This window comes from Drosophila simulans, chromosome 2R (genome assembly GCF_016746395.2).
Source record: "Drosophila simulans strain w501 chromosome 2R, Prin_Dsim_3.1, whole genome shotgun sequence".
In the NCBI taxonomy this organism is placed as follows: Eukaryota; Metazoa; Arthropoda; class Insecta; order Diptera; family Drosophilidae; genus Drosophila; species Drosophila simulans.
In genome coordinates, this window is record NC_052521.2 from 14073015 (window position 1) to 14096555 (window position 23541).

General features: G+C 42.1%; 3 protein-coding genes and 1 long non-coding RNA gene across 4 annotated transcripts; 2 read left to right on the forward strand and 2 right to left on the reverse strand.

The window, feature by feature from the left end:
• Positions 1-10824: 10824 nt before the first annotated feature.
• On the reverse strand, positions 10825-12777 carry LOC6734824 (UDP-glucosyltransferase 2). The gene has a single exon (XM_002081790.4). The coding sequence runs from the start codon at positions 12728-12730 to the stop codon at positions 11153-11155; it is 1578 nt and encodes a 525-aa protein (XP_002081826.2). The 5' UTR covers positions 12731-12777; the 3' UTR covers positions 10825-11152.
• Positions 12778-12927: 150 nt separating this feature from the next.
• LOC27209025 lies at positions 12928-17502 on the forward strand. The gene is made up of 4 exons (XR_006541593.1): positions 12928-14040; positions 16714-16870; positions 16954-17171; positions 17242-17502. It is a non-coding gene; the product is annotated as an uncharacterized LOC27209025 (long non-coding RNA).
• A 427-nt stretch (positions 17503-17929) lies between these two features.
• On the forward strand, positions 17930-21709 carry LOC6734825 (integrator complex subunit 8). Its single transcript, XM_002081791.4, has 7 exons — positions 17930-18246; positions 18315-18734; positions 18792-18909; positions 18965-19887; positions 19950-20814; positions 20877-21339; positions 21408-21709. The coding sequence occupies exons 1-7, from the start codon at positions 18132-18134 to the stop codon at positions 21525-21527; spliced, it is 3024 nt and encodes a 1007-aa protein (XP_002081827.1). The 5' UTR covers positions 17930-18131; the 3' UTR covers positions 21528-21709.
• LOC6734826 (flap endonuclease 1) lies at positions 21622-23088 on the reverse strand. Its single transcript, XM_002081792.4, has 2 exons — positions 22859-23088; positions 21622-22797 (listed from the first exon to the last, which is right to left on the reverse strand). The coding sequence occupies exons 1-2, from the start codon at positions 22938-22940 to the stop codon at positions 21722-21724; spliced, it is 1158 nt and encodes a 385-aa protein (XP_002081828.1). The 5' UTR covers positions 22941-23088; the 3' UTR covers positions 21622-21721.
• Between the last annotated feature and the right edge of the window lie 453 nt (positions 23089-23541).

The window sequence follows — 23541 nt, forward strand, 5'->3', positions numbered from 1 at the left end:
TCGGATGCTGCTTTCTGCTGGTTTCTTAATTTAATCGCAGCGGCAGCGTTTAGTGACAAAAATCGTCTTCTTTTATGATGTCCCCCCGCCAACAACTAACTCTATAGCCGCAAATTTACGATTATAGTCAACTAGCCAAGACAGCAGGTTGCTTGAGTTTCATTTCGGTTCGTTTGGTTTGCTTTGCTTTCGTTACTCGTTTTTTTTTTTTTTTTGCCCCGCCCCAAATGCTCATGATTTGAAATTAGAGAAATGTGAAATATGAAACCACGGACAAGAGCTAGCTGGCCGTAATCAAACAATTAAATGCTTATAAATCGCCGAAACGTGAGCGGGTAAAACGCAGCTCAGTTAATATGATTTATACGAGGAGGACATGTGCTTGCGTTTGCATTAATTGGACGGAACTTCAAGTTTTATTCAGGGAAATTAGCGCACCTGTTGGACATTACATAGCTGAAAGATTTTTAGCAAAGAGCAGGAAGTTGAGCGTATAATTTACCTAAGCAGGGCAATTATTGTCTAGATTAAAATGATAGTCTTAATTAGCGCACGTTTACCAAATATGTTGTATAAGTTTCGATTTCTGCTATTAAGTCGTAACTATTTCATTACACTTAATATATGTGCCACTAGGCGTTTTTCAAACTGACACCCGATCAGATAGGCATTCTTATCTGCCTAAAATCTATTATAACCCCGTTTTAGTTTAATATTCCTATCGTCATCCACTCAGTTTCTGGCATTCAAAGTTATTGATAAGACGCTGCGTAGACTAGATAAGCACTGAAGGGAAGCTGATCCCGAGCAGAGATTGTGCGTGGTGCTTTCGAATCTGTCTTTATCTACCGCTTTTCGTGACAACATCAATCCGCTGAGACGAGTCTGTAATAACATACAAAGCAAATACAAATTCCAGCGAGTGCCACCTGGCAAACAAGCGACTTAATTGTCAAGAGTGTCCAGAGTTACTGCCGGCATACCTATATTTATACGAATATATGGCTACGATATGTGGCTGAGCCCACACATTCGAGAGAGACTCTGTTTATATAGCGACCCACCGACAGCGGATAGATGATATATACGCCAGTACATATGTATATGTACTGTATATAGTATGTGTGTGGTGAAGGAATAGGGATCGTAAAAGCGTTTACAGGGCCTTTAAATTTTACAGTTTCTTGCCCCAGTGGGTATAGTCTCGAATTCTTGTCGTTTCTAGGCCGATGGGGTGGCAAGGGGTTAATCTAATCAGGAAAACAGAAAAAATGCGTTAGTCTCGGTCTAGCCTGGTCGAAACGATCCCCGTAAGGCGGAACGACCAACGTAACCAGAACGAATATAACACCTGTTAATGAACTTAGCAGTGACTCTAATTAAATGTGCACACCTTCGGCTCGGGCTCCCAAGTACCAGTGCCAGTAAACTTCCTTCGCTGGCCTTTTCCTGCTCTTGTTGGGTCGTAAACGTAAACCCATTCTGACTCTTTCAATAAAAGACTGCATAAATCAATTAAATCCACGGGATACGAGACCCCGCCCGAACAAAGCCCCTTTGAATAATGCATAACTAGTTGATCCGCTGCATTTAATGCCCGGTAATTTATTCCGGATTAGAGTTCGTAGTAAGCAATGAATTGGCTGTTTTTAAAACCCAAATGAGTGTAAATGTGTCACAAAGCATTTACCCACCCATAAATTTGTTATGATTTCGATGGAGATGAGGTTATTTCATAATGCCATAGAACATTCTAATGGTCAAAAACCTAAAACCTAAAATAAAAACTGCACGGTCACCAATCGTGTGACAATTTCACAACCAACAACTAATTGCGGCCAAGCGGGAGACTGTGTGTGTGTATGTATGTGTGTTGGCCAATCTACAATTTAAATCGGCCAATAGAGGGTCCAGTTCTGATAGGAAAACACTCCACAACCGCCGATGGCGCGAGTGGTAATCAGAGTAGTGGCGAGAGCACTTGATATCCACATGGCTCCGCACGATAATGTCACGTTCACACCATCTAGCCAGAACAACACCCCCTACTTCAACGAAACAAAAAGAAAAAAACAATAACGATCGATTGAAACTCTCTCACATAGCCAAACCAAGCTAGACAATCGATTGTGTCAGTGGCCAGCGGCTGAAATGTTGAAATTAATTTCATATGGTTGCGCATATCTCACCTCCGACATCTGATTGGTGTTGGCCAGGTGTGCGTTTGTAGAATAAGATACTTCTAGTGTGCGCTGACAACTGGGTTTGGCCCACAGAGATTTCGTTACTAATTATTTGTAACTGATTGGAAAACTAATCAACGCTGACCAATAAAAGTCGACTGGCTGGGGATGGGGTTTTAAATTTACCGTCTCTAGCCAGTTTACTGAAAATCTAATCAGCCTAAGCCCATAAAATTCCCCAAAAGACCGGTGGGAAAGGGCCGACGTGTAAGGTTTCTTTTGCCACATCCAGTTGCCTAGAAACTCGGAAGAAGAAACGTCCTAAGCGTCGTCGTATTTGAGTACTTTATATGGTGTATGGAGAGAGCTACTATATCTAATCAAAACCCCAAGGCGAGTGTATCTAATCAAGTGCGTGAGGAGAGTATCTAATCGTCCAGGGGCAGGAGATACTGCAAGTGGACAGCCGGCAGTATGTATAGATACATATATATTTCTTAACAAGGGATTACGTTATTCGCTAAACTAAATTTCAACTAAAATTCTCTATAAAAATTTTTCGTCATCATTGGTGCCATTTACTAATTAAGTACACACTGGAAAACTACTATTAAGTGTTACCTTAAATAAGTTTCAATTACAATCTACCAATAAAGACACTATCGCTTTCTTTGCCTGACTTTCCGTCTTATTTTCCACAGTAATTATGGAGTGGGTTGAATGATTGTGTCTGTGGACACTGGAAGTGAGCTGAAATCAAAATATTGAGCATGATTTATAAATAATAACATAATACGCCTTGACATGATAATAAAGGCGAGACCAATGGTGAAAAAGAAAAGCGGCAATGAACTGCAGCGATAAAGGAGCTGTAGGGTTTTGGGGAGGGATGGGGGGTACACCGAATGGGCGTAAATCAATTAACAGCTAACAAAGCAATCAAGCTATATTAATAAAATCGAAGACTCTTGGGAGTTTTCGAAGAAGTACGAGTATCAAAAAAACGGCTTATGCGAAGTCATGCCCTGTCACTCGTTTAATTGATTGTGTCACAGTCGCGAGGGGAAGTGCCGAAAATGCATTCGATAGCCGCTCAGATTGAAAACATTATTATTTCACACTCATTCAGGTTGGATGTCCCCTAATGAACTTACCATGTTGCATAGCCAGAGAGATTGGTAATTGGAGCTCTTTCGATTCCGGATTTTTCCTCATTTCTGTGCATTAATTAGTCATACACTAATTTCCAATTCCGATTTCAGTCATGCAAATGTTAATTGACCACTTAAGTTAAAACTTCATAATGATCGTTAATAATACCGATGGGGGCACATCTGGAGAGGATGTCGTGGCTACGACAACTATGGCCAAAAGAACAGGTTCAAAACCCTAACTAACCAGGTCCGAAACTCGTAAAAGATATGCAACCAATACAGTCTTAACTCTGCCACTCTGCCTCACGATGCGATCTTGTGAAACCCGAGCTTCGCTCCTCCGGAGCCCCGGGCTTTTAACTGTGCATTAATGATCTTCTCAGCCAGCTCATTTATATACTTTAGGCAGCGACAAGGTGGAATCTCTGGGCTTAAATAATTTGTAACTGCGGTGTAAGAAATAGCACGGGTTGGCAAAGATATGTGGCAGCCTAGGAACCAAGTAGGCTACCTAAGTAAACTACTCCATATGCAGTAAATAGATCATGGAAGTATCTACCTAAATTGTGAAATTTGATTAGCTTGCTTACTCACATCTTAAAGTGCTATTAAGCTGGCATTTCATAAACGCAATCAGTTGCATTTGAAGCCTGCTACCATTTTGTTTAGAAAATACAATTGAATTCCCAGCAGTTATCTAAATTGATCGGGCGAGTGGAACTCCAAGTGCAAGCTCATGGCTCATAATCAAGGGCGTATGAAAGCGATTTCCTGCTGGCCCAACTTGATTGCACTGATTGCCCGCAAGGAGGAGAAGCTCCGGGACTGGACTGGTGACTGGTGGTGACTCGTGCCGCCGAAACAATGCCGCCAGGAAGAGTCTCCCAGTTTCAGGTTGCCAGTTTTGCCAGAGCTAGCGCAACTAACTCAGCGCCTCTTGGCCACAGGTAATTGAACGCTGCCCCCATTCTAGCAACTCCACCTGAGCTACTGTGTATCCCTATGCCATGGGTATTCGACACGCCTGCTCTTTAGCAATGCACTGAGAGAAAAAGGGATGTACCTTGCAAGTGTCACTATTAGTGGATTCAGTTAATATGTTGTATATTTCAGATTCAGTATATAATAAAAAGTTATTTTAAAAAGAACCCATAAACTTGAGATATACTTTACTGTGTGGTAACTGAAAGGGGCATGTTCATCGGTTGGCTGATTCAGCATCGTTGGGGTGCATCAAATTAGCATTGTTCCCAGGGCCACTGGGCTTTCAAGTCTGGCAGGAAACTCTGGGCAACTTTAACTCCAGAATAGTTGCAATGTGACTTGCGACATCTAAAATAAAGTTGGGATCAAACGCATAGAACGTCTTAAAAATACCAAATAACTAGGTTGTAAAATTCTTTTGAAATGCACTAATCCTATTACGAGCAGTCATAGAGTTCAAGCTACAAATTCCATTATTGTGGAAAAAACATATTTTTTACAGAGTCGAGCATTAATAACCCGGCTAGCAATTTGCATTCGCGTTATCCAATAGTTGTGGATATATTTATGGATTGGGGCCAAACAAGCGCCACCTGGCGGGGCTAATCGGCCCCGTCCGTTCGGTCTGGTAATTAAAAAATAAAGTTCACTTTTTCAGCTCGTTTTCTCCGCTCAGCCCCCAGCTCAGTGTATCTCACAAACCAATGGAGTAATTAGCCTTAACGTGGTTAAACCAATTATTATCTTGGCCTGACACAAGCTGATGGCTACGTGCACTCCGACGAAATGTGTCCCCTACTTTTCCCGATTCGCTGGCCAGCTCACTGAGCAATTAACTGCGGGAATAATGATCTGGAGGCTGGTCCCATCATGGTCATGAATATGCATGGACAACTGCTTTATAAGTGAACTCTACGCCCCTCACTATATGGCGATATAGCATCTGGATATATACATATATACACATGTATGTACATTGTACACATATGCCAAACGACTTTTGTAAAGCTGCATCAAGTGCGGCTATGTACGTATTCGTTTAACACGTACAAAATTATATAAATTTGCATAGAAATTGCAATGAACCTTAACTCGAATGTGGAAGAACATCTAAGCAACAGGTTGGTGGTAACACTGGTCAGCCAGAAAGTTGGCATTGAAAACACTTTGTATTGATCAAATTGAAAAACATTGCCTATAAAATCTAGATTGTACCATTAAAATATCAAAGTAAATTAACAGAAATTAAATTAAATTATTTTGAAAAAAGTCTAACTTTGCTGTCTAGTGTAACCATTAAGTAGTAGTCGCTCAAGCAGTTGTTGTAATTATTAGCATGCCATTTGTTGTTGGCAACAGCAGACTTTTGAACCCGCTGACTTTTAACAAATACAGAGCCCGTCGTAAGTGTATTTTAACAAAATGGAAAATATAGCGAGCAAATAAAGAGAGAAATTAAACAAATTTCTGTTCATTTACTCCAGCCAGCTACTGTGTTGGCCAGCACTGTGTGCATTTCGGCCAAATTGTTTTCCTTTTGTACCATTTCGCCTGTTATTTATAGCGCAGAATTCTGTAGCATGTTTGCCGCCATCGAGGAGTCCCAAGTCGAGTCAAGAGACCAAGTTGTTTGGGATATTCGAAGTCGCAGCGCGGCCAACAGAGCAACAGAGTTATTAATGCTTGGAATTTTCATAATCGAAACGAGTTTTCAAGCGGCAGTCAGGCAAGGAAGCACGCGCGTCTTGGCCAGACTAGCAACCTGGCTCTTGGCCGCCTTAATAACTAACCCCTCCCCCCATCTCTCCCCTCGCAGGGGCTGCGAAAGTCAAGGAGCGGAGTGGTGGCAGTGCAGGGGGCAGGTCGCAGAGTTATGGCCATGGCAAGACAAGCCAAGCACACGCCTTGCGCGAACAGGTGAAGCGTTTAACTGTGGGACTGGGAGACCTGGGCTTCAGATCAGGATTTTACACTGACGGAGCACGAAAAAATCAGGCATATAGTTTACTATATAGCAGTTTAAAAAAGTTATTACTTATAAATTAAGAGAAATATAATTAAGTCATTATATTTCAAATGTTAGCAAGTGTATATGTTTTTAACTAATAATTTAACTTTTATTTAACTTGTTTGGTTTTTTTTCTGAGTGTGGAACTCCAACTCCCCAAGCTCGACTCCAATTGGCCTGAGTGCCCCCTGGTTGGACTTTGTGCACATGGCTAGCTGATGTTGCACAGCAAAAGTTATGATCGCATCACTAATTTGTTGAATTTGACAGAGCGAGATTTTATTTTTGGATAGTTTCCCATTAGAGCAAACATAATAAACAAGGCAATGCACTAAACACTCAGCTTTTGACTATAATTTAGCATTAGAATTTAATAGTTAGATTTTGCTAGCAACTGAAAGCTCAATTGCCTACTATTCGAATCTTCTGCTGGACCTGTTTTATTGATCAAAGCATGAAGTACTGGGAATCGCTGATAGCATAGAAAGCTGGACGCCAAGATCCGGTCCAGAAATAGCAATGACTTATGCAAATGCTGGACAATCGCTTTCCATCGAGAGCATTGCATGCGAACCACATAATGCCATCGCCAGTGGCTATCCAGGTAGCCAAATGCAGAATGAATGAACAACCTGCTCGGGCAGAGCCAAGGCTGTAATTTGCTTAAAAGCAGCGAACAAATAAAGGGTTTCAATGGATCCCCGCGATCCCCAGAGACACGCGGAGATAATGAATGGCAGGAGGGATCTGGATCTGCGTGGCTTCTTGCCTGTCCTCTTATGAGTCCGGACGACAGCTGCCTGCCTGGGCACAGACAGTTCATGTCAGTCTAGGACAAGGATCATCATACATGGATTTAATTAGGGGCACATGGTGTACCCCATTCTTAACTATTTATAATAAAATTAACATAGATCCATCCCCATTTGCTACTAAAATATTCAAATCTACTGAAATTGATTATGATTAAGGCACATAGATCTCTTACGACTTTTAAGCAATTTACATTAATTTATTCTATTATTTTCTTTATAAAAATAAGTATTTTACTTCTGTTTTCACTTAGATTCACATTTGGTTTGTTCTCTGTTTTAATATCGACTGCTGCAGACCCTGGAGATTGTTACACCGTTCAGAAAAAAAAAGAGATTTCCAAAGGTCCGAAAATAAAAAGGGGCGATAACAGTTTCCGCAGAAATTGGAAATCAATTGGGGGACTGGGACCCACAGCGGCGCCCGAGAAACTCCGATCAGAAATCCATTTAAATGTCGATGTCGAGAAATCGAGGGGCAAGGGGTACTCCATCGCTTGATATTGGAGGGGGGTTGCGGGGGCTTTGCTGATAAATGCCCAAGGGCTGCGAAGCGCGACGTCGATAAAACAAATGAAGAAAACCCAAACGGCGCTACGCTCAACAAGTGGAAAAGTGGTGGTGGGCAGGGCGGTTGGTAATTTCGTTTGGCTTATCGCAAATACGCGGCGAATGAGCCAGGAATTTATTCATAAGCATAAATATTCCCGGGTGCCGGGACTCGGGTACCGGGAACAGGTCCGCAAGTCGAGTTCACTTGAACTCCAGTTCACGCAACAAAATTGCACAGAGGAGCTGGCACCGAAGTTTATTTAAGTATTTATTAAATTGCGGCTCTCCCAAGTGGCCGGCAGACGATGGCCAATCTGCACGATAATCATGGGGTGTGAAAAATTTATGGGAGCCGCCGCCGCGCACGCGCAAAAATGAAAAGCCCATCCGAAAACCAGAAGAAGCTAGCTCAAGCGCCAAAGAATCTGACAGCACCATGGAATATATAGTATATGTATGAATCTGCATAGGGGTGGGATTATTTCAGGTTCATAGCAAAAGGGTACACAGAGTTGCTCGACTATCAGATACCCGTTACTCTGCTTGTGCACTCCATCTTTTGCGGAGTGGGCGTGGCATAAACATGAGCCACCCCAATGAATCTGCACACCTGTCAAAACCATAGAAGCTCTCTCAGAACATTTGATTTCTTTTTTAGCGGATCGATGGATGGACCACTTGGGCCATCGAACAGGCTAAGTGGCCCCAGCTCCGCTATTTGTTTCGCCAGGCTGAGCAGATTTATGGCCTGTTAAAACGTCTGCCGCCAAGTGTCAGGCAATTGGTTAAGAGCAACAAGCGCCCAAGATGCAACACGACCGATAACAAAGGCCGAAACAAACGGACAAAAGGGGGGAATAAAAGCCGCATGAGGAACGCGCCGCATGTCCAAAAAAGGATCCGCAAGGAGTCGTTTCGGAGTTCATAAATAAAAGATGGCAAAAGCCATCGAAAAGGGCTTAAACAATGGACCACAATGCCTTTCGAATCGAAATCCCTAAGATGAAACCAAAAGCAGAGGCTCCATTCGCAGTTCGAAAACCAAATATTCAGACGTGACTTATTTACGACAAATTGTTTGATTTACGTTTAGCAATAAAAACAAGAATGGAAAAGGGTTGGGTTTTGGTCAGAACAGATGAACAGGTTGATTTACCAAAGAAGCAGTGAAAATAATTGAAAGATATAGTTGAGAACTTCTTTTAATATATAGGAAAATCAGCATCTAGATTAGTAGCTTTGGATAGATTGTATGATCTTACAAGTTTTATCTTTCTATTTACTTGATTATTATTTATTTAATTGCTTATGTGTAGATTCTACCCGAAACATCTGTCGCATTTAAAGAGATTTTCTCACGCAGCAAAGCAGTTCTATCCCCAAACCAAAAAAAAATCCATCGGAGTCCTCTCATCATATACACATAGTCGATAACTGGCTGCTATGAGGAGGGGTTGAAGTAACTTGACACCTTCGAGACGTCGCCTAGAACCAGTGTCTAGGTGGAAGATTAGGTTGTGGAAAGAAGAACATGAGGCAGGACACGCATGATTTGGGTAGAGGGAACCAATTGGAGAATCGGAGGAGAGCAGATCGTTGGTCCGCATCGAAGTCGATTTACAATCATCGATGATCAAGGGACTGGTCCTGTGGCATTACTTATTTACGAGTCACTTGGTACGTCCCAGTATCACAGTATCAAGTCAGCCAGACCCACATTCTACTTCTGGCTCATTTTGAATATATAATTCCGTGACACTCATGCGGTTCCTCAAACCAACTCGGCTATCAGATACCCAGTTCTAAACGGTTGAACATACGGACATGGCTAGATCGACAAGGTTAGTAAATATAATTACGAAATAAAAAAAAAATAAAAAGATTTGCTTACCTATTACTATTACTATTTTGTTCGAATCTAGCATACCCTGTTTTAGTTTAGCGTTTAAATACCCCGCAACTCTTGGTGAGATATTCGTTTTTGGCTGCTTGGGGCATAATTAAAATTTATGGCCACTGCGCTTCGAGTCAATTCATTAGTCGCCCTCTAGACGGAGCCTAATTAAAAAGTTTCATAAATTCCCAAACTCCAGCCACCTGTTGATCGTCTATTAAGCGTTAGTGTGTGTGACCAATTCTTTGAACTATAAAGTGTTTTGAGTAGGGTCAAAGTTGATCAAGCCGGCCAAATTGCAGGTCGAATGGGGTTAATGGTTTATAGATACACAGAGACTAAGCTAGCATTAAATGATTAGGATGGATGGATCTTAGTTACTATGTTTCATTCTATAATACAATTAGATTAAATTATGATGTTATATTCTTACTCAGTGTATTGTATTGATATTATATTGTTACTTATTATATCAGTAACAGGATTCAACACTGATGTATTACACATAATAAATCATATATTAACAAATAATACAAAAAACATCTTGTTTAGATACAGAATCATAGAGAGAACTGGTTATTAGCTGTCCTTCAAATCCTGTTTCTTCTCACCCAACCACGATGCCCATTCGTTATTGGATTTTAATGAGGAATATACAAATTATGATGGGCTATCCCGGGCGAAGGAAGCCAAGCAAAGAAGCGGAGACAGGGAGTGGAATGTCAAGTGGCAAGTGCAACATGACCCCCCTCCCCCCTCCGCAAACATGCCCCTCCAAGATGCCGTGGTCATTAGCATGCGAAAGGCAACCACGAAAGGCAGCCAGATCCAACGAGGAGACACCACTAACCACCAGCCACCAGCCAGCAACCAGTTGACAGTTGTCAAATCCACTTACGCTCTTCATGGTAAACAGTTTCTGACGAGCCTGCTGAAGGATTTATTTAAGTGCAGACAGACTAACAGACTAATAAGTGCGGCACGGCTCTTCCCGCCAAACATATTCATATTCACATAGTATTCATACATATGTGTGTAGTACATATGACGACAAAAGTGGAGGAGGGGCGGGGGGAGTGGCTGGCTTTTACTACCTGTTTCTACCTGCTCTTTTGTCAGCCCGAGCTTTATTTCAATTTTTAACGGACAGCGCCTGACTGGGAAAGTTTCCGTTTGATTTCTATTTTATGCCACGAACGGGAAATTAAACTTCGGCTTTAACAGCTTTGCTGGGCTGCAGAAACTTAATTTGGTGTTTTTTTTAACTAATTTCAAAAATAAATTACATTCGAGCAGACCAGCAAAGCAGAAAAATCTTTAGGGCGTTTCTAGAAATTTAAGGATTTTAAGATGTATGCTTTTTTTTTATTTCTTTTGCATTTGCAGAGCTCATGATTGATTTGAAACATTGAAATTTTGTGTATACTTTTTATTGGTTATTGTAGTTTTAAGCTATACTTAATATACTTTACAATCAACATAAAAATGTAAGCCCAATTTGTATCTCTACAAACTGCAATTTTTATACATTTTTAAGTTGCACTTTGAAAAATATACATTAATAACTATTGTTTCTTCTTTTTTGCTGGAACTTTAGCTTTTCCCAGTAGCTTTCTAAGCAAAAATTTCACAGCTAGCTGAGTTAGGAAAAATAAGAATATCAGGATCGTAAGCACCAAGGCGTAGATATCCAAGTTGTGCAGCTCAACAAATCCCAAGTGCACCGCTGGACTCTGCAAATTGGGCGCACCACGGTGCCTCAGAACGTAATCCACCCAGAAAAGAACAGATTGTCTGGGGGTTAAAGGTCGATCCCTGTACAGAGCGGAGAATTTGCGAACCGCTTGAGTGTACTTGTCATTTTCCAGCACTTCGTTGATGGCCTCGCGGAAAGTATCTTCGGTGATGGTCTGCAAATCGAGTGAAACGCCATATCCTGAATTTACCATTAGAGCCGCATTCAATGGGTGGTCACCGAAAATGGGCAGTGCCACCATTGGGACTCCATGATACTGGGACTCGGTGATGCTGCCCTTGCCGGCATGCGTGACAAAGAGTTTGGTGTTCGGATGTGCCAGGATATCATCTTGTGGCAGCCAGTCCTTGTAGAAAATGTTCGAGGCATTGCCTGGCGTATTCTCTAGATCCTCCCATTTCCAAATAACATTCTGTTTCAGGCCGGAGAGCACTTTGAACATGATTCCAACGATTTCCGGCTTTACCATGTAACTCTTTATATTGGAACCAAATGACAGAAATATCGCTCCTTGGCTGGAGTTCTCTAGGAATTGTGCAATGTCCTGGGGCAGCGGATCTGGCTGCTCCTTCACCTGTATACCTCCAACTTCAATAATAGCTGGTACCAGAGGTCGTATTGGGCCATCGCTGATCAAATGGGAACCGACAAAGACCATGGATATATTTTTTTTCATCTCACTCAGCGTTGGCATATCTTTATCCGTAAAGATTTCATTATAGATGCGGTCAAACTTGTAATTAAATCGTATAGTCAAGTATTTAAGAATCACATGCTTTACCAAGTTCTCGGCTCGTTTGAAGAAGGACATGGGTGTGGTGGCAAAAGTTGACTCATTGGGCACATAGGAGACCTCCGAGGGATTGGCAACAAACTCATCGATCATGGTGTTCGACGGTATCATCCAGTCGACTATTACGGGTACCTTTAGCTTGCCAGCAACTCCCAATTGAAAGTCGTTGAAAAACGAGCCCAATATCATCAAATCGAATTTGGTCTCGAAAACGCGTTGGAATCTCGGATCCTTCAGTAGATCAGCCTGTGAAGTGACCATCACATCCAGGCCATTTAAGAGTAGATACATGGTGGTTATGATGTTATTCCTACTTCCGGCCATACTGGCCATTTGGTTTTCCAGCGTACGCTCCTGCTCCTTCGTCACTGGCACCACAATCAGATGGATGTCCTTGTGCATCACCTTGGGCTGCATCATCGATACCACGGTGACATTGTGTCCTGCCTCGGCCAGAGCCTTGGCCGTGGACATATGGATGATCAGATGCGATGGACTCAGGGCACTGTAGACACCCAGTATATTTGCTCCTTGGCTGGGAGATGCCACTGCGAGAAGCCATATAATTGCCGAAAAAACTGCGAACATTTTCATTAGTTTATCGAGTCAATAGAAAGGGGCAACTGATGGGTACCAGTTAATCGGACATATCATATATTCGCGAAATCATTCCATTCTTTTCTTTAAAGACAATCTCATTTACTATTCAGAATAACATTAATTGAAACGATAAAAAAAAATCAGTTAGTCGAACAGCATATACTCTGGCATAATACATCCTAAGCCGTATAAATTTGACATAGATTTGTATATAAAATAACGTGTTAAGTAATTTCGATAATTGTATGATTGTATATATATTGTTTTCATATTCAAAAATAGTTTCTTTGCCGCAGATAGGAAGTCAAGTCAGCTCTGAATGATCGAGGAAACACGCTTGACAAATAGCGAAAACCTAAAGGTATGGGGCAAAAACAAAAAAAAAGCGGGAAAAGCAGGTTGATCGAACAGGTTCATTCGCCGTGGAGTTAAGTTAAGTCTATGAAACACAGTGGAGAACAGGTCCAACCAAACCAACTGTTTCAATAGCGATTAAACAAATGAGTTGGCTCCTTCGTTTGTTCGGCCCCAGATGTTTTCGGCTGGCTTGTCAATCGGCTCCAAGTTAAATGGATTGTAGTTGGTACCCTGTCTCAGGGTCTAGCGTAATATTTGCTCGCAAACAAAAAGGCGAACAGAACAATCGAAATACTTGAAGGCTCCCAAAAAAAAACGAAAAACTAAATAAAAAAGAAAACCGAGACTCGTGACTTAACAAGGCCAAGAAGCTAAAATGGAGGGGAATGACGATGGATTTGTATGGAAGATGAATGGCGAGAGCAGCAATTGTGCAACCATTTCCACACCATCAGCGGGAAATCCATCAGGTTGGATTAGAATAATATTTCTACCATAAAAGAAAAAATTGGTCACCATTATGCAGTACACATTTAACCACCAACCTGATAGAACCTATTACAGATACTTTTATTAAATCGAGATAATAACGTTCTCTTTTTGCAAATATTTGAATTATTTCAATAATGAGATTCTCAATGATTTGGGAATTTTTTCTGTGTGTACTTGAAAATGTTCAATACGATCACCTCCTGTTTGCCATTTGACAATTGATGGGCCGCACATTTGTCTTTCACTTGTCGCCTTGCCGTCTTGTCTTGCACCTTCATCAGCCATCTCTTTCATTGTGCGCATACCCATCTCTCTCTCTGCAGCTCGATTTCTTTCCCTTTCTCGCGGGCTCTTTTGAAGTGAACCCGTTTTGACAAATGTGTGTCATTGCTGGGCCATAAAAAGACACGATCTTTGGAGTCTTTTGCTCTCCGAATTCGATTTTGTTTGGCAAGGTAAGGTGTATTTTCGGGCTATTAATGCTGCCGCAAACGGTAAAACCGAATCAAGTGACTGGCGGCAATCTGAAGATGATCGTCATCATTGTCGAGATCAACAAAAAGCATTCGTTGCCGAAGAAACTTTCAATGAATGGAAATTCATTGAGTGTGAGTGGTTTCCAGTACAAAAGGGTTAGCAATCCACTTCGATTTATCTTAAAGATATTTTCTAAACTAGTGCATACGTAGCATTGGGAAAATGGCTTTGATCTGCTTTATCCAAGCCACGCTGACAGTTTCTTTTTTGGTCCATAGATCCGCATTTCCGCGGGAATTCTTCAGAATGACACTTCTTAGTGACACATTTGTCATTTCGTCTATTGAAGCCATTACATGGTAAATGATTCCAATAAACAGACCAGGACAATCCGGGGCATGACTTTTTGGACACAAAAAAAGAAAGGCGGCAGCCAAGAAGCTCCGAATGTCTGCGTGGGGATATTTAACAGCTCTCATTGTGGCGACAGCGATGAAATTCTAAAATAATGCCATCACATTTTGAAATTCTTTCCAATTCCAAAAAACATCCACGAAAGAAACCGTGGCGGCGACAAAGATGTCTTATTTACACTCAAATTGCCAGTGTGGCAAAGTTGCTTTAGCCGAAGCGTTAGAAATTAAACATTTTCAAAATAACTTGTAACTGAAATCAGATCGAATAGAATATAAGCTTTAAATGATTATATAAAGGGAAAAATGTACTAATATTTCATAAAAAACTTTTGATACTGATACTGCAGGGTATTGCTCATTCGACTGGATGGCTAGTGCCTCGAAATTAGGAGGAGAATTTCCCAACATTCGGTTTTGCATTATTTCAGAAGCCATCAGCGGCGACACGGCGGCCGAAAAGCTCGCCACAATTTTCATTTAATTTTCTCTTTCCGCCGGGGAGCCATTCTCCGGACCACCCCCTTCCACCCAAAGAACATCAGCCCCAGCACATCCCCGACTTTCCGAAGAAGTTGCGTAGGTGTCCGGGTTGCTCGTCCGGGTGTGTCAACTGCTGCTGAAAGATTTTCGTGTCGTCGTTTCCATTCCGCCCGCCCGCAGACGACAGACACGAATTCTTTCGACAAGAAAACACATTTCAAAACTTTTCCCCGTGCGCCTTCAACTTTTCTTTTTTTTCAAATTTTTTTTTCGATTTTTTCGTTGATATTTTCTTGGCGGTGTCGCAGTGCGTAAGTAAAAAGATTTAGCAATAGCAATGAATTTAGTTAATTTATGGCATTATTAATAACATCAAGAAGAAAACGAATATAAAGCGAGGAACTCACAAAAATATTTTAGAAAATTATAAAGAACTTTCCAAAATTACGAATGCTGCTATACCCTTAAAAACATAAACTACATATATTCATAATTATAAGTAAAATTTAACATTTGGCCATAATCGATTAAATATTAAACAAGTTGGTTGAGAACTAAAAAATATGCTATAAATATGAATTATTGTTTACGAAATCCAGAGCTTGCAACCCTTTGGAAAGAGTATTAGTTTCGAACCATGCGTAATCACTGGTCATATGACCATTTAAAAAAATATGTTTTCCCCATGATACATTTTTGTTTGTATGACAATTTGGCTTAGTAGAGAGATCTAATTAGGCTGCATTCATTTCAGAGTCTCAGCACAACTTCAAAGATCTGCCTATGGGACAATGGAGAAATTCAGTGGGTCAGCTTAGTTATGCGGAGATTATTGAATGATAGCTAGGCCAAAGCCATAAATACTTGGCCCTGTGTGTATCGATGTTTGTGAATGGCACGAGCTCAACATCAACCTGCATAAAATGCAAATAAGCCCGACAAAAGACGCGCCAGAAACCCCCAAAACCAAACAAATTTACGACCCAATCAATAGACTTCGAAAAGCTGTTTTCGGCCTTTGTTTCCCCATTTTTTTTGTGTTTTTTTTCGGTTTGTTTGAGCCTCACTAACTTTGAGACGTTTCTGGTTTTCTACGACCAAAGGTGTTCCACTTGCCCCAAAACGAAATTTACATTAATTTGTGAGCAAAGTATGGCATATTATGCAAATATTGAACAGGCTCCAACCTCTGGCATTTCCCCTAGCAACTGAATGAGAACTTTTTTCGGGGATATTTTCAAAAGCAGTCAACACTGCGTATACTTGATCAATTTAATTCCTAATCATACCCTGTACTACTCGCTTCAGTTTTAAACGCCACCCTGACCGCATCTGTCGAAAATGATTTTTTCAACGGAACGATAACCCGGTTGACTCGCTTTCGAAATCAGGCAGCTAATCAGTGTTATTTAGCAATGACTTAGCAAACGTTTATATTCTAATAGTCCCAAGTCGAATCGTCAAAACAGGCGCATTCCTTGAGGGCAACTTTGAACCCGAAGGAGATAAGCCATTTCGGTGATTCGGAACTATTGAAAGTGCTAAATAGATCAGATCATTCCCTAGGAATTTTGGTTGCGTCAAAAAAAAGCATGAATGAATAGCTATATAGAGAAAATTCCCCAAAGACTTCAAGGCGAAATCTAAATTTAGCCAAAGGTTTATTCTTTTTCGATGACAATTTATTATTAAAATTTATGACGATATTAACACGAATTTCGGAATAATACTTTTACGCATTTGACGTTTTTATAGGCCACCCCCTTAACACCTTTCTCAACACAATTTCCATCTTCGAGAAGACGACTAAAAAAGATTTGTACCAATTCTTATGCGAAGAAGCGTTTGAAAATTAAGTCTCTTTGCCGCGTTATTTATTGCATAATTATAGGAAAAACGGCGACACAACAAAGTATGTAGAAAGATTATCGCACATTTTGACCCCAGAAATAAAATATATTTCTTCTTGAAATTCTATTTGTCTGGGGCTTCTAGAAAAGAAGCCTTGACGAGCCCAGCATCCCGTCCAATAGAAACCAATGATCATAAGCAGATGAAAAATGCCATAAACCCACATATGCATATGTATTAAGTGGAAACGTGTAATTTGCATAAAATCACCTGATTGAACGTTAAATATTTTATTTAAGATTCAGATTATGGAGTCGAGAAATGCTCATAAAGATCAAAATCCAACGGCTTTAAGAAAAAAGGTGCACAATAAAAAAAAGACCTCGAATATTCCCCAAAACATCAACTATAAACTATACCATTTTGTAATAGATTTCTTTCAGTGTCTGCATCGAAATCAAACTGAAAGAGAGAGATGACCCAACTTTAGAGCACCTGACTCGATATACAACAAACAGAATATTTGCATAAATTACCCAAAAAGTTTTTGAGGCTACTTTACATTTTTAATGAACAACAATAAAATAGTCTTAGGCATATTGAAATGATTAGGTACTCCCCTTTTGGTCTTTTTTGTTTGTGTTTTTCCGATCAATGTGCAAAGGTGATGGAGGTAAACATTTTATGACATTAATGGATAAAATAAAAATAAACTTATTTAGTAAAATGAAAGAAGTAAAAAGGAAGTAATAAATTGAAATTCTTTTGAATTACATTGAAATTGGGATAATATTTTGATATTACAGCTGAATTTCAAAGTCTTAATTTGAGAATAATATTGGGTTAAAAGGTAAAGGGTAAAATTTTATGTGAAGGCTGTTTTAAGATAACTATGAACAATAAATAAATGGATAACTAATTAATTATCCGACAGTTGTGCGTAAGCAAAATGAGGACAAATGTTTTTTAGACAAGCGGAAATATTTTATTGTGTCATAAACAAACAAGGAAAACTTTAATTGCCAACAAAAAGATTACCAAGATAGAATTACCTTCTGCTCCTCGTCTATCTAAAAAAAAACTTTTAAATATTTAAATTTAACGGCATCTTCAAAAACGGTCGTCTTCCAATTGTCCATAAAACGAGTTGGCAGGGCTGTCGATAACAGAAAACAGATTATTTGGCACAAGTATCGAAACCAAAAGCGGACAAAATCTATCGCCCATCGATAGATAAATCGATTGTATGGCCACAGCCAGCTGGTCTCCCTTCGCCATTCTTTAATTTTTGTTTTGATTGGTGAATTTTGGCAGGGATTAGCATGGACGATCCTCTTAAGCCCAAGCCAGTTCCACTGGCTGCCGAAACGGTACTGTGGTTCGAGTTCCTGCTCGATCCGCACAAGATTACGCACCATCTGCAGCGCCCGCATCCCGGTATGTTCGACTCACTTGTGGAATCCGGCCGACAATTCGAGATTACAATCCATGCCCACCATTTACAGAGCCCAGCGCCATGGAGCTGATCGTCCAGTTCATCAGCATGACGCCGAACACGGCGCAGGAATCAGTGGGGACGCCTGGCAGTGATTTGCAGAACTTAAACCAGACGCCACTGAATTCGGGACCCATTCCCGGCGTGGTTGGTGGTGCCCCTGCGCCGACAACGCCCAATGCCTCCGGCGGAGTGGGCATGCCCCATAGCCCACAGAGGCCCGCGGAGAAGGGCCTGCAATTGAACCGCAAGCAGTTGGCACTTAAAATCCTCGAGCTGAAGGTAGCCACTTGGCTGAAGTGGGATCTGGATGCATTGGAGAAGAACCTGCCTGTGATTATGCAGCTGGCCCTGCTGCGCGATCTGTGCACCATAAGCTATGGCTGCTCTTTGAGTATTCCCCTGCCCAATGATTTTGACGCGAGAATTTGTATGTTGATTCCTAGCCTCCCCATATACTCCTCTATATTCTCTATAATCCTTTCAGCCGCTGCTGGAAACGAAAGAGCAGCAAGATTCGCTTTGACCATATACCACCGCCTGCTGCTGCGAATGCAACTGATCAAGGAGCAAGCGTTAAAAGCGCCACGTCCTCAAAATACAATGTAAGATGTGGTTAAGTTGTCCATACTGTAATGCTCAAATAAGGCTCAATTATAGGTACCAAACTGTGGACCAGCTTCAGCAGTTTCTGGACACACCGACTCAACCATCCATCGAGTATTTGCAACAGCTGTGCGCATCGACAAAACCTTTCTACATATTTCACTACGACACCTTTGTCCCGCTGCGGTGTGATGATCTGGGCACTGGCCAAAACTACGATGTTATGCACCTAATTACACCCCAGGAATTGAGAGCCCAACTGCACTACGAGCTCGCCCAATATTACCTGTACACCAAACAGTATGTTTTGGCCCGGGAAGCGGCCGCCGCGTGTAATACTAATCTGCAGGCAATCCCGCCACAGACAACTCTATATTACTGCCACATACGACCGTCAGAGTTGGAAGGCCTACTGCAGGCCTGTGGAATTAGCGCCGAAGAGCAGTCACTCCTGGAGAAGTTCCAGCAATCGCTACTTAACAACTACACAGACATTGTGTCCATACTGCGATTGGACAACAGAAGGCGAGAAATTCCCCTTATAAGCCGGCGGCAACTGGAACTGGACATTGAGGGCTCCATATCCACGGGCATACTCAAGGAAACAGTTCAGCTGCAATTGCAGGTGGCTGCCTTGAATGTGGTGCGCAACATCTTTGAGTGGGGCAGCATATTCGGTAGCGTTGAGTACTTTGAGAAGTACAGGGAACTGGACTGCCTGCCCCCGCTGGTGGAGGGTTTGCAGGAAATGCTGCCCCACTGTACTTTCAAAGAACAGGCGGCACTCAAGCACTTCCTCATCGACTGTTTGCTTCATCAGGGCGGGCAGTCGCGACAGTTGCTACAAACGGTGCGAGGATTTGGACTATTCTCGTCAGATGAACTTCAGGATATTGATGAACAGATGCTGCAGGCGGCGCCGCCGGTGCCCACCAACTCGCTGGCCTCGCTTTCCGACTGGATGTGTCACTCCAAGAGTAAGAGATACTTCTTTCTTGTAACTAAATTCATAAATTATATTTGAATTTACCCCTTCTAGTAAGCAGAGTTGACGTGGGCGCTCTGGAGCGACAATTGATAAGCTGCACCAATGCCAACACAGTGAGGATTCTGCTAGTGAAATTATGCGCAACTGCACCCGGAAAACCTCTGTGGGCCATTAATCCCAGTTGGGACGTACCGCAGCCGCTGAAAACACTTATTATGGCCATGCCGGTTAGCTTTTTGCAAGACTTCAGCTATGTTCTGCTCGGCAAGGCGCGAGAATTGGCCACAAGGGGCAACTACATCGATGCCGTTTCTATGCTGAGTGTACTGAAGTCGGAAAATCAGCGCCAGGAGATGGCGGCCAATGTGCAGCTGATGTGTAAGCTGCTCACTTGGGAAATCCTGCACATTCAGATAACACAGTGCCTGGAGGAGTGGCACCAGAAGCCACTAGATCTGCAATCTTTGGGAGGAAGATGCAAGCAATGTTTGGGAGCCCTGCAAGCAGGAGATTCAATCGTCCCACGCCCGGATATCCTAGAGAGTTGCGCTATCATGCTACTTAACCTCACAGAATTTCCGCCTCTCCTTTACCTGGACAAACGGGCGGGTCCCCTGGAACTACCCTTGGCCTTCGCCGCCACATTCATCGAGATGGAGAAGATGAAGGGCCCCAAGAAGGTCTGTCGCGATGCCTGGGAGCTGATGCTAAGCATGTTCCTCAACGTTCCGAAGCGTGGCTCCTCAGGAGTTGGCGGTATTAGTTCCCTGCAGGCCTTCCTACAGCGAATCCGCCACCAAAGCGTTTTCGGACTCGCCATCTCCATGATCGGTAAAGTCCACAACATACTTAAGGACGACCCCAACCATGATTTAAGCTGCGAGTACATGCAGCTGTGGCCTACCAGCATTAACAAGTGAGTAGATAGACAGTGATATAGTTTTCTTTAAAATAATAACTTTTTAACGTACCTTTCAGCCCCATCAGCTACAGTTTGAGAAGCGTCTGCGAGACCCTGCAATGGCTTCTTTCCGAGGCTCTGTCCTATTATCCGCAAACCATTTCTTGGCTGAAGATGAAAGGCGATCTAGATCTAGCCATCGGCAATAATGAGTCTGCAATGCGTTGCTATGTAAATGCGCTGGTTACTGGCACGGACTACTGCACCATGCCGCTGCAGAGGAATGTGGCCGATGACTATGTAATCCGCAAGATGATTCGATGTGCCGCCAATCTGGGCTGCCACATGCAGGCCACCGTTCTGTGTCAGTTCCTTGATGAGATCGACTACGGCATTGTGTTCAAGAATCTCAGCGAGAAATCGTCGAATTTCACCGATGCCATGGATGCATATTACAGCTGCATCTGGGATACTACTTTGCTGGAGTTCATCGTTAATCTGCACGCTAAGCGAGGCGAACACAGTCGGAAACTTGAAGCGGTAGGAATCTAATACTCGGGGTTCTTTTGCGGGTAATCATTAATCTTTATCAACTTTATAAAACACAGATTTCTATGATGGGCACTCTGGAGCTGAATGCAAACAACAATGAGGAGATCAAACGAGAATCTGCCATGGTGCGGAAATCGAGATTTCTGCGTGCCCTGGCCAAGCAGTATTTGCTGTAGTCGCAGCCCCCACAGTCCAAACTCTAATTCAAAATCCAATATCCATAATCAAACACCCCAACCTCACCCGCACCCACAAGCAGACCAACTAGCATTAAGCTCAAAGATGTAGTTTTTATTGTATGCATAGGCTTTAAATACGGTTAAGTTAAGATTAAAGAATTGTACGTTTTTCCAGATAAGACACGAATGAACTACTTAGGTCGCCGGCCTCGTCCACCGCCGCTGGTCTTGGCCTTTTTGTTATTGGCGCTCTTCTTTGCTTCCTCGGCTTTTCGTTTGGCAGCGTTTGTGGCATTCGGGGTGCTGGGCAGTGTCTTAAAGAAGCTATCTAGTCTCACCTGAGTCTGGGCCTGCTTGGATTTCATCAGCTTTTTGGCACCGTTGCGAACGCGCTCTTCGTTGAACTGCCGGTCACCGCACAGAAATTTGACAAGACCTTCCTCATCCGGCTCGACCCATTTGAGGTCTATGGAGTCGGCATTGGCTACCTCCGGTTCGATGAAGAGTTCCCGCGCCACCTTGTAGTTCCAGTTCTCGGGCACAGTGTATTTGCTAGAGTCTAGGTTATCCAGAATGGTCTCTATATCCCGATAGGTGTTGATCAGTTCGATCGCTCGCTTGGGTCCAATACCCTTGATGCTCTCACAGTAATCGCAACCCAGCAGAATACATAGATCAATGAATTCTCGGTTGTTAATGGCCAGACCTTCCAACAGCTTGTCGTAGCTAAACTCCTTGACGGGCATCTTTCGCGCCTCGCTGTAGGTAAGGTATCTCAACAGTTTTGTAGATCCGAATGTGAGGGCGTCCATATCCTCCGTGGCGGTGGCATAAACCTTCCCTGCTTTCACCAGAGCGGCACACTGGGCCTCCGCTTCGCACGGTGCATCAACATAGGGCACACCCATTAGCGTGAGCAGTTCCTTGGCCTCTTTGGCGTGCTCCTTGGTCACCCGGACCAATCGGCGATTGAACTTCTCAATACCGGCGTCATCTCCCGCATCGGTGGCTGCCTTTAGGGCCTTCTCCGCTTCCTCCCGCCGCTCGGCGCGCTTCGCCAGCTCACCTGACTTTAGATCTGGGGGCTTTCCGTCGAAGACATATACCGGCTTGATTCCGTTGTCCAGCAATCGGATGGTGCGGTAGAACATGCCCATTAAGTGGGACGTAGGATCACCATTTACGGTGGCCAACTGAGCGCCTTCGGAGCGCACGGCGATAAGGAACTGGTACAGGCACATACTGGCATCGATTGCCACCTTGCGACCTTCGAAATGTAAGCGTTCTATTTAAGTTTTGTTTATATTTAGCAGTAGAACAGGACTCACCGAAAAAATGCTTCATTTCACTTTCGCGAATCGCCTGTGGCGCCAAATCGGCAATGAGCTTAGATAAGCCCAAAATTCCCATGGTGATTGTATGTTAACTTAAAACTTGTTATTAATTAAATATATGATTATATCAAGTAAAGCCGTGGGTTTATCAAATTGTTTTGTTTGTGAAAACACGCCGCGCGCTTTTTTGGCAACAAGTGTGACCGCCTTTTTAATACTTAAAAAAATACCAGAACGGATTTACCATTTGTATGGTAAACATTTTTTAAATTGCTTGCTTTTACTTTTTCAAACTCGCACAATTGTCCATTTTCATTTAAAATTTTCTATATAAATCTATATATATTTATATATATATATCTATATAAAAATATTTACATTTAGATCAATGTGACTGATGCATTGGAATATGACTACCGGTCAGCAAAATATAATAAAATCATATGGTTTTGGTTAACACTTCATTTAAAAGAGAAAGTGTCTCCTTTAAATATTTTTACTTGCATATATAAATATTTTAGTCCGAAGCATTAGAACGCAAAATATATCATAAATAAATAGGACTGGTTAATAATTCATTTAAAAAGAAAGTATCTTGTTCGACTATTTAAATTTGCGCATATAAATATATTTTAAGTCGATCAGTGTGACTAATACATTAAAATATGATTACCAGT